Genomic DNA, 11,254 nt, shown 5'->3' with positions numbered 1-11,254 from the left:
TAGTCACTGATTTGCTGATAACTAGGCCACATTGTTGTCCATTTCAAGCATGCTTGCTTTGCAGTGACCAAAAGGTGTCTATTTGCACACATTTTTGCAATGTCTTTCCACTGCTCCCCTCTGGTTTTAATAGACTTCATTAATCCACCATCCAACCTACCCTCATCATAGGCTTTCTTACACTTAGCCAGGATGCCAATCGATCGAAGGTCCCAATGAGCTCTTCCTGATGAGCCATTGTATGGAGCATTGTTATCATCCTCAGTGACGGCCTCATGGACTGGAGGGTCACTAGCATTTGTGTTTGATGGGCAATTAATGGGAGGATGATTCCCATCATGGGTGTATAGCCATGATCATAAATAGGGCACTAGCATCATTTCTCTTGTGTCTTGTTGTAGCAATTGAAGTAATTGTCTCACGTGCAGGGGAGGGATGCATTGCCACTTGTTTAGAGTAATCACCTATAAGTTGGGAAATACCAAAAGTTTGTCTTGGCATAGTAGAGAGACAAGTTGGGGTGACATCATCCAAATTGATATCATATGGGGTATATGTTTGAGACTGGCTACAATGAAATGTAGAAGACCTAGATAGTTGGGATGGATGCAAAGAGGAATATTGCTTTGGAGAAGAGCAGTTATGATATAATGCATAGTCCAAAAAAGATGTATTTAGTTGAGAGCTAGGGACAACATCCACTTCATTCACATCCAGCTGGGCATTCAAGTCCACTTGTGCCTACAACCATGGACTTTCTTTGATATATCGAAGGAGTCGATAGCGACGTCCACCGGCAGATGGCATGAAGCAAGACATGATCTGTTGAATAGCAACAAGTATCAGTCAGTGAAGGTCAATGCAAATTGTTGGTCACACACGTGTTATTGTCCAAATGAAAAGAAAGATGAAGCTCTGAAAATGAAACTTTGCTTCATCAAATTCTCTAATGGAATACTGTTTCATGTGTCTGTTCATGTAGATGTTCATCATTCTGTTTTCATTGTTTGATTATTAATGCATTAAGACCCTGTATTTGTCATACAAAGTTGCATATGTTTGAAACAACTCAGCACTATCTCTTCAAACCTAGATTGTACACACTGTACACAGTGCAATCCAGGATAGTGCACTTTAAAGTGACAGCCAATCCTATCCAATTTTTTCTTCCATGATTGAATCACATTTCACATAGATGTCTATCAATGTAAGCTTAAGGAAACAACATCTTATCAAACACAATTGTCTAATGCAATGAGCCTTTTTTTTGGTGCAATTCAACACTATCGCATATATCCTATGTTCAACATAACCTGCAAACAATGCACTCCAAGATGGCATGCTGCATACAACAACCAATGTAGCAGTTTAGTCCCTCTACAAAATAGAGCCACCGACACTTCTCCCCCTAAACCGCCCAAGGAGCCATCAACACTTATGCGCTACAAACATGCTGCCCTGATTTTCAAATTTTAAAAATTATGTAGTACGTCTTTCTATGCACAAAGCAAAAAGGTCCTGCCACAACAACAGTTGCATCTTAAATCCCGATAACCATTTCACATTGTCGTTCAAGTATAGAAGCATCAAGATAACTCTCAAGAGGAATGCAATGAGTCACATGGAAGATGGGAATCCTTCCTTGGATCTACTCGGATGCATCAAGTCTCACAACATTGAAGTGGCCCCCTTCCTTGTCCATAGAAGCATGTACATGTGATCGCTGCAAGTGCCAAAAGTGCAAGCAGCTTGCATCCCTTCCAAACAATGTGAGGAGTGACAATGATCATTTTAGAAGTTGCCTATCCATATCAAAATGTTTTCATTAGTGGGGGCCCCATTGGAAGCCAACAGCCCATTGTATAGTGTTCGCATTTCACATGTCTTGAGTGTCCGTGTTTATTGGTGTGGCCCTTTGGAGAGAGAGAGAGAGAGAGAGAGAGAGAGAGAGAGAGAGAGAGAGAGAGAGAACCATGAGTTGAATAGTGAGGGCACACAATAGTAGGTATTTTGTTCCAAATGCAACATGCAATTATAAAGACAAGGAGCGTGAGTAGGAGAGATATATGGCGACAGGGTCTGCCAAGATATGGTCACAAGTTGTAGAGAAAGATGAATATGATGAAAGGGAGAAGGGGCTTGCATACATTTTCACGTGAGAGAGGGAGAGAGAGATTACCTGTGCTGATTGGAAAGCGGTATTTGCCGGTGCATGTGCCAAAGAGGAAAGTCATTCCTCGCTTGTCGAAACTGCTACCACACGTGAAGACTTTGACCAGCAAGACCAAGGCGATGTCTTGTTGGTCTGCGTGTGGCATCACTCTCATTGTACATTTTGCCCACAACAATGTGCAGTGAAAGCAAGTGATACCCATGCACACGTCCCCAACATTAAACTGTGCAGGCTAAGGCAGGTCGATTTGACTTGTGTGACTTATTTTTTGTTTGTGTACTCATATGCCTCAATTTGGGGCTGCCAACCTATCTATTAACACCATGAATTGTGATGTTTTGATGATCTACTCTATGATCTATCTTGCACGACAATGCAAATAAATATGTGTTTTTCCTGTATTGCTCCGAGGGGGGGGGGCCATGGTCCATGGTCCATGATCCATGCAAATTCAAGGAACGTGCAAGCGTGTTATGTAGGAGACTGTTGACGAATGCAGGCCAGCTTTTTAGCAGCTAGGAAAGTAGGGATTCGGGAAGCTTGTAGCCCGGGGGGAAGGGTGGGCGGGGCCCATTTGATGCTGCCGGTTTGAATGGGTCTTTAACGACAGAGAGGGAGGAGATGGGAACCAGTCAGACGCGCACAGGAACGAGAAGGAAGAAGAAGAGATGGTTCGCTTTCAGACGACAAAACAAAAGGAATTTCAAAAGACTCGGTTTTGAAACCCCCCAACGTACACAACATAAAATATAGCAGAGCAGTGTACCTCTCTCTCTCTCTGTGTCTATGTATTTGTCTCTCTACGTCTATTTATCTGTCTCTCTTCTGGAATCTGTCTGCCGCTACCACGCGCTTTTGGCTTTTGAAAATTTCCTTACGGCAGCTGCGCTGTAGCTCCGCCCCCTCAAATAATAATGTGCCGCCATAGCCAAGCTTGCACTCGGTGCCCTCAATACTTTCATTTCCTACCCCAAAAGTTCAGCCTCCCTCCTTTTGATCTGTATCAGCTTCCCCCCCCTTGCCTTTCCATAATACATACATCTCTGAGTTTCCCTTTCTGTTTCACTTTCCCCCCTTCCATGATTCATCTCTGAGTCTCTTTCCTGCTTCGCTTTCCCCCCATTCCATTGTCTGCATGCATCGATTTTCGGCGCTTCTGCTGTCAAATCCAACCCTTTTTACAGGCTTTAATCTTTTTGGTACCCGCCTGTCTGGCCCTCTGATCGATAAAGAAGCCCCTGTTTCATCATCATTGTTATCAGGATTTCCCCTGTCTGTTCATTATCATCAGGATTGCAGACTCAGAGGGTTCCCTCTGGTTCCTGTTCTTTTCACCATAACCTCACAGGCATCATTTTCATCTTCTTCTCACCACAGGCGTCATTTAGATATCCTCACCATAGGAGCTCTCTGACACAGTCTGTGAGCTTACACCTCACACCAGCAATGGGGTGCACTTCGTCTAAACAAGGCCGCAAGCACTCCTCTGCTAGAGCAAGCTGGTATGCACCGCTGTCGCGGAGCACCTCAGAGCCCATCCATTACCAGTCCGAAGACGAAGAAGAAATCTCACATGTGGTCTCGTTAACTTCTAGCTCTTATGGCATCATGAAGATGGAAAGACATGGAGAGGGGATCATGATGAATACTGATAAACATGGAGAACGGTTGGCTGATAAGTTCATGGAACATTGTAATAGGCGAAGCTCTTCCGACGGAGCTGGACAGGACAGCCACTCGTTGCACGGGTTGAATTCCAAGCAGTTGATCTCAAGCCTGAAGCTCAAACCTGTGATGGAGATGCCAGAGGGTGAAGGAGATCTTGAGACAATTAATACTTGGGAACTGATGGAAGGGCTTGAAGATGGGGAGGATCTTGAATCCCACGTTGGGAGTGATGATCAACTGCCTCATCATCACACGCAGGATGTTTCTCCCGTTGGTCATTCGAGTGTTCCTTGTGCAGCAGACAGTGAAGCTTCCATGTTCTTCAAAGCGAAGGGGGCTCCAAAACGACGCGCTGTAGAAAAATCCTTGTCCTTCAGCATTGTGCATGGCCTGGATTCTTGTTTTGCTGAAATTGGGTCTCCAATGTGGGAAAAAGATCAATGTAAGAGTAATATGGATGTCTGTGGGCAGGATGCAAGTCTGTGCTTGAGTGCATACTCCAAGCAGCACGACACATTCCAGTGTCTGAAAAGTCCAGTAAGGAGCCCCCTGAAAAGCCCTTTGAAGGGATCTGAAAGCCCTCTCTTTGATCCATCTTTGCTGAACGTATTTGAGCAATCCTTGCAAGCAGCTAATCTGTCTGAAGGTGATTGGATGGTTCTTAATCCCACTACGATAGGAAACACGTCGTCGTCGTCTTCTTCATCATTGTCTTCTTCATCAGTACCCTCATCAGACAACAACATTTGGGCATCATCTGAAACCAGTTCGGATGCTGAAAGTTCAAACTTGGAGCTCTCAGGCACAGTTGGAGAAGACCATCTGAAAGACACATTAGACAGGAAAGCATGGCCTGTCATGTTCTCACCATTAAGAAAGCGGGCCTTTCCTGATTTGTACAGTTTTGAGGTTAGGTGCCCACCTAGGGGCGAGGAAAAGGTGGTCTTGTATTTTACTAGCTTAAGGGGGGTCAGAAAGACTTATGAGGATTGTTGTATGTTGCGACTCATCTTGCAAGGCTTGGGTGTTCATGTGGATGAGAGAGATGTGTGGATGCACTCTAGGTTTAGAGAAGAGCTGACAGACTTGCTAGGCAGCAAGAGATTACAGGTTCCCAGGCTGTTTATCAAAGGAAGATATATTGGAGGGGCAGAAGAAGTGAAGCAACTCCATGAAGATGGCGCCCTGATCAGGTTGATTGAGGATTTGCCCACCTTTGGCCTTTTCAGGAAGGTTTGTGATGGTTGTGGTGATGTGAGATTTATCCCTTGTCTCACTTGTAGTGGTAGCTGTAAAGTCTTGGATCAGTTGGATTGCATCACTCGATGCTCTGAGTGTAATGAAAATGGCCTCATGATGTGCCCCATGTGTTCTTGACCTTCATTGGTGTATTGAATCAGATTGGCTGAAACCATTAACCTTACCATTTCCTCTACTGGAAGGGAGGCAGGGCCTTTGGGTGATGCTCAACAGTCGTGACTCGAACAAGGCAAAAGGAAAATCCCTGGATCACCAAGAGGAAGAATCCAGGAGGAACAATATGGATGACATGGAAGGAGAATTGTTGGGCCATTTTTTAAGTGTATACTTTGTCACCTGCATGAACATGGATGCAATGAAATGCCTTGAACTGCCAGTTGAATATCTACTGCTAGTGACATGCTTTTCTGCTTTGAGCAGTTACCTACTGTAAGGAATCCCCTGCATAATATTTGTTGCAGTGATTTATGGTATGGATGTATGCAATGGTTTATGACGCCCTATCTCACAAGCTTACGAATGGCTTGTTCTCTCTTTCTTTGTATTGTGATTGGGTTACGGGCGAGTGGGGGGTGGATTCCTGGAGCCTAGGTGTTTGCTGTGAGGAATGACAGCTTAACACATGTCACAGTCATTGTAGTTATGATTTTCTCATTTTGAGAACTTGTCACCATGCAGTTCATATACACTACCATAAGGACAAGCATATTGAGATAATCCTCATATTGTGAGGGCTGTGTCTCACCTATTGGGAGTGGGAAGACTCGGGTTCCATTAACCCCACCTGCACAATGTGGTGCTAGAGAGTGCCAAGGTGAGTGGGGTTATTAACCTTGAAACCCACCTAGTTGTTGAACCCTTCTTTCGAAAGGAGGGGCTGGCATGGTAATAGTAGCATACTTTGGCCTTTTTGTTCCTATGAAAGATGCTTGGGAAGAAGCCACTCATAGATAGTGATCTAATAGGACAGGGGTTTGCTTCAATGAAATCGATGATACTTGTGCTAAGACGATACAAGCCCACAAACAATGTTTGCGAGCTCCTATGAACTATCTCTTCTTCCTTTTTTCTTATCTTCTTCCGTATGTGTATTCGATTGGCTCCTCACTTTCTTTGCAATTAAATACATTTCTATCCGGTGTCCATTGGCCCCTATTTGACTAGGCTAAAGTAGTTATTAAAAAGTTGGTCCCCATTTGTGAATAGAGTCTCCTACATAACATGCTTGCAAGGATATTATTGCTTCTTTATGCTCCAACATTCTTGATGGTACATTGTCTTTGTTTTATTCTAGATCATAATCCTTGACCATAAAAAGCTTGATTGGAGGAGTAGAATGCATTGGTTTGCTCTAGTTGGTGGTAAGGGTCGAAGAAGGACAACCACTCACTCTTGGTGCAAAAGAGTCCATCGAAAAAAGACTCCCCAAGCTATATAAGAAACAAATATTTTTGTGGCTTAATATAGAATAGAATAGATAATCAAAACATCAAAAATCATGGTGTTGATAGGATGGCATTGCTTAATTGAGGAATTGAATGTGTACATATGAATGCTAGGTTGACACGTGTAGTGATGTGGGTGGTTTTGAATCATTTGGCAAAGTACGCTTTACTTTTTATTGCTAAAATATGAAAGGTGATCATAAAACATTTGTTTTGGAAGTGTGAAACCTTTATAAAGCAAGCAACATCAAACTAAGATAAGACATTTTGTTCATAGATGTTGAAAAAAAATTTCTATTGAAGGTTCTTAAATATTTGATTGGAGTTTAAGAAATGAAGAATCTACTTAAAAACGATTTTTTAAAAGGCATAGATCATGTACAAAGTGGAAAAGTTGTACTTATCTACGCGGCATTGAGAATTGTAAAAATACATAATGTACAATGTACTATTATGCCAAATCAAGTTTATTCTCTTCAATAAGTGATATGTTTTGCATCTTGTTAGGTTTCCATATAGATTGTAGAGTGTAGTAGTTGCATTCTCTTTCAAAATTATATCATGCTCCAAGTTTGGGTCCTTCTCTATGCTATTAGTTGTTGCCTTGATGTCAACCTCAATTTTCTTTGAATGATTGGTAGGTTTGGATATATTTTTAAAAATTTTTGATGGGGTTTTTTGCGTTGTTGGAGTCTTTTTTCAATGCTCATTGTTTGGTTTATGTAGACCTTGTTTTGTTTGCATTTGATATGGTAGATGAAGTGCTTAGTCTTGTTTCTTTGTATTGTTACTTTTGAATTGGTTGATAGGTGTCACTTGGAGGTGGTAGGTGTTTCATAGTGGCTAAGATTTGGTGGTTTGGTGTTATTAGAAGTTTGATTTCTTGTTGGTTTACTAGACTTCGCTCTTTTATAAGGAAAGTTCTTGTTAGAGATAGTTTGTTGTTTTGGGTGTATTGTGAGTTAAAAAAAAGTTATATTTGAGTACTTGCTTGGTAGGTATATGATAGTATTGAATGGATTGCTTTCGATGCCATGGATTTGGTTATAGAACTCTCTATTGAGTAAGTATGTGACATTTTCGATGGTTATATGATAGACTTATCATGGTAATGAGTGTATTTCATTTGCATATACATTTTTAGTATTTAGTCATCATTTTCTTTTGTTATTTTTACCAAGGCCTCGAGCAAGAGATTGAATCCGTAGTGTAGGATCTTGATTGTATACATGGAGATGTTTGTTTTGGTGTCTAGTAAGAATGGGGGAACACTTGTTTGTAGTGGATTGTCGCGTGTATCTTCATACTAGACTACAAATATGTCTAGTGTATATTTTAAGAGTCATGCATATGAGATGTGTTTGTGTTAGTAGGGTTAGATTCCAATGAAAAAATAATGAAGATAATAGTAAGTTTTGTACAGTTTGTGGTTCTATTTTGCATTTTGAGTAGAAAGTTGTTGAGTCCACGCTTGGATATGTTCATCAAAATTTGGAGGTCATCATAGTTTGTGAAGCCATCAATGTATGTTAATGTTTTTTGCCCAATGAAAATTTCCATCCAAATTTGATCTGTTGTTAGAGGTACATGTGACATGTGTTAATAGGATGGTGCTCTATTTATTATTGAGTGGTCATGTGATTTTGAATGTATATCTTGAATATTTGCGTACATAGTTTGATGTTGTTAAATGAATTTCTATTGTTGAATTTTTATAGATATTAGGTAATATTGCTTGTTGTGGGTACTTTGTTTGGAGTCATCTTTGCCTTTACTGTTTACGTGTAAAAATGAGAAAAAAAATAATATTAGTATTTTTGAAAGGATTTTAATTAACGTGATAATATTTAAAAAACAATAAATTTTAAGTTTTTCCTATCTATTTAAAGAAGTCTAGGATATGCAATTGGAATACGTTATGCTATAGTTGGTTTATGCTAAATTGTGTTGAAATTTGTTTTTGTGTGTGAATCATAGTATTGAGTATAGTATTGGTGCAAAGGCAGATGGATCTAGGAGTTAGACTATAAGTTTCTTCTTTCAATTACACAATAGAGCATCACATAGACCAATTTGGGCATGGATGCACTTCTTATGTATAGAAATCTATATAAGTGCTTTTTGGGTGACTGTGGCTCCTTGTGATTTTTGATCGGTGATTGCATATGTAAGTGTTAGTAAGAATGCTAATTTGTGGCACCACTTGATGTTCAATACCTTGTGTTGGTGCTTGTTACGTTATAGTAGTAGTTGTTGGTTGGTAGATTGAATCGTGGCTTGGATTTTGGAGATCATTTCGTCCTTTGTTTTTTTGATAGGGTTGATTTTACAAGTGGCACCATTTGTGACATCTATGGTGAGATTGATATCCTTTGTTATCATTGTAGTTACTTGAATTGCTATTTCTTATATCTCATGGAAGTTTTTGTCTTGTAACTAGTTCTGCAATGTTGGCTCTTTGGTTGTGCTTATTTGCAATTTGTTAGTGTGGAATCTTTTTGAATGTGTAGTATTTGTGTAGAAGCTACTTATTGCACTTTTGGATGTCTTCCTTGTATGTGCATACGATTGTTGTTCTTTGGTCTACGAAATCTAGGATATTCTTCTTGTCAATGATGTACTCGTGTAAGCATTCTTGTATCTTTTCCTTGGTTGGATATTGGTATCTAATCACTTGTAAGAATTGTAGGAATGTAGGTCATGAGCATGTCGGACTAAAGTATAGAGGGTGTGGTGTTATACATGTGTCCAATATGCTGATAAGGTGATGTGACATTATTGGTAGAACTCGGTTCGATGGTTGTGCAGATTAGTGATAACTATGCAAAATCACCAAATGCCACAAGATTTTTGTTACAAATTTGCTAGAGCGCCTTAATAGATATTGACTATTTAGTCTACTATTATGTCAGTTCATGTTAACATGGATATCTCGTCAATGATGGTTGTGTTTGCTTCTCTTATTGTGATGAATCACTCATCCATCTCTTACAATGATATTGCTATGCACATACCGGTATGTTAGATTGGTAGTGGATTGTGATGAAGAGGTTGTATAGTCTAGTTGCGGCGGTTGCTCTTGTACTTGCTATTAATAGAGCACTTTTATTTTTGGAAATGCCATTGTAACTTAAAATAGAGTATGAGAAAGCCTTTTCCATTGTCTAATTTGCAACTGTCGATATGTAGGCTAGATGTTGTATTGATGAGTAGGTTGTAGACTGTTTGCTCTTCTATTGTTAAAGTACAATCATGTATGTATTGAACACTTTTGTTAGCTGTAACATCTTGGTTCATGTTGATGTAACATCATGGTGGGCTTGGATCGGTGTGAGTAAATTTCTTTGTGTATACTTGGTGATGCCCATTTCAAGGTCTTCCTTGTTCATGACGAGATCATTAAGTTGGCATTCTAATAGTATGATTGTGTTAAATTTTTGTCACTTATTATTCGAATGAAAATTAGTACATTGTACTAGTCTTTTGTGATCTTCAATGATGTTTCAATAAGTGTCTTACAGTGTGACATTGAGATTAGATGTAGATGCATCTTTGGGGGTGTTGAAGTTCTTATGATATTAGTGGAATGTCAAGTTGTCTAAGCATGATAATTAGGTGTAATATAGGTTCATGGGATGCGTGACAATATGCCTTGTCCTTGTGAGCTTTCATTGTTGTATACTAGTAGCGCAGGTGTCTGTGTATTATAGCTTCGCTTTTTGTCACAGTATTGGAACTTTTATATACTTCAAGAATGCTTTGATACAAGATATTGACTTGGAAAGTCGTGCGATAGAGATTAACCTTTGCTTCTTCGAATCCAAGCCTTGTAAACCTAGCCTCTTGGCTGGCATCTTCTGTTTGAATGCTTAATCTACACATTAGCTTGGCATTCATTGCATACTTGAGCATGTAGAATGAGATGGATGAGTTTGTTACTCATTGAATGTTTATGTGGGCTCCCCATAAGATTAGTAATGTTGGATGATATGGAACAACATTGTGGTACTCATCTGTAGGATGGTAGTTGTTAACCCCAATGCAAGATGACAGAGAAAAAGGAAGTGAAGAAAATTCAAGAAAATTAAAAAATACAGAGCAAAGAAAAAAAAGCGGGCGCTCGATAAAAGGATAAAAGGAGAAAAGACCAAAAGAGCAAGATCAACCTTAAAAGTTGAGGTAAAGGCAAAGGCACATTTTAAAATATAAAGGCGCCTCCAAATTTTTATAAAAGAGCTCCAAGCTTCCACCTATGCAACTTGTAAAGAGTAGATGGACATAGGTGAAGGCATAATGTAAATAGAAGGGAATAGGAAAAGAAGACCTTGGCAAGATGGCTGCAGTCATGTAAAAAAAGGGATGGGGGCATGTATAAAAGCTAAAAAGTGAATAGAGAAGCTCATTCTTGGTGTGTGGCAAAAGTGGCTATTCTTCTTCTTCTTCTTGCTTGTGCTTGTGCTTGAGAGAGGGATTGTAAAAGTGTGAGGGTGAGGGACCGTGGTGGAGAAACTCTCAATCTTCTCCTCCCATCCTATCTTCTCTTCTCTTCTCTTCTCTTATCTCACATGCGCAACTATGGAGCATGAAGCTTGAAGGTGGAGGATTGAGTTTGCTTGAGCTTGCATCTCGGATCGTGGAGCTATCGGCGTGCTTGAGAGAGGAGGGTACTCGATCAGGCATTGAGGTAAGCTCACTACACTTGTAGGCT

The 11,254-nt window shown here is 40.2% G+C and overlaps 1 protein-coding gene across 1 annotated transcript; it reads left to right on the top strand.

Annotated features, from left to right (window-relative positions):
* Positions 1-2,865: 2,865 nt before the first annotated feature.
* Positions 2,866-6,270, top strand: LOC148011438 (uncharacterized). The gene has a single exon (XM_087670736.1). It carries the CDS (start codon positions 3,620-3,622, stop codon positions 5,216-5,218), a length of 1,599 nt encoding a protein of 532 aa, XP_087526862.1. The 5' UTR covers positions 2,866-3,619; the 3' UTR covers positions 5,219-6,270.
* Positions 6,271-11,254: the final 4,984 nt, after the last annotated feature.

The sequence above is a fragment of the Lygodium microphyllum genome, chromosome 28 (genome assembly GCF_053477565.2).
Source record: "Lygodium microphyllum isolate KBCC chromosome 28, Lygodium_microphyllum_v1.1.10, whole genome shotgun sequence".
NCBI lineage: Eukaryota > Viridiplantae > Streptophyta > Polypodiopsida > Schizaeales > Lygodiaceae > Lygodium > Lygodium microphyllum.
The sequence above is the reverse complement of the archived record's forward strand: the minus strand, read 5'-3'. Positions and strand labels throughout refer to the sequence as shown.

Bases quoted from the DNA above. Each gene is read 5' to 3' on its own strand.
- LOC148011438 (XM_087670736.1), top strand. From the start codon at position 3,620: ATGGGGTGCACTTCGTCTAAACAAGGCCGCAAGCACTCCTCTGCTAGA.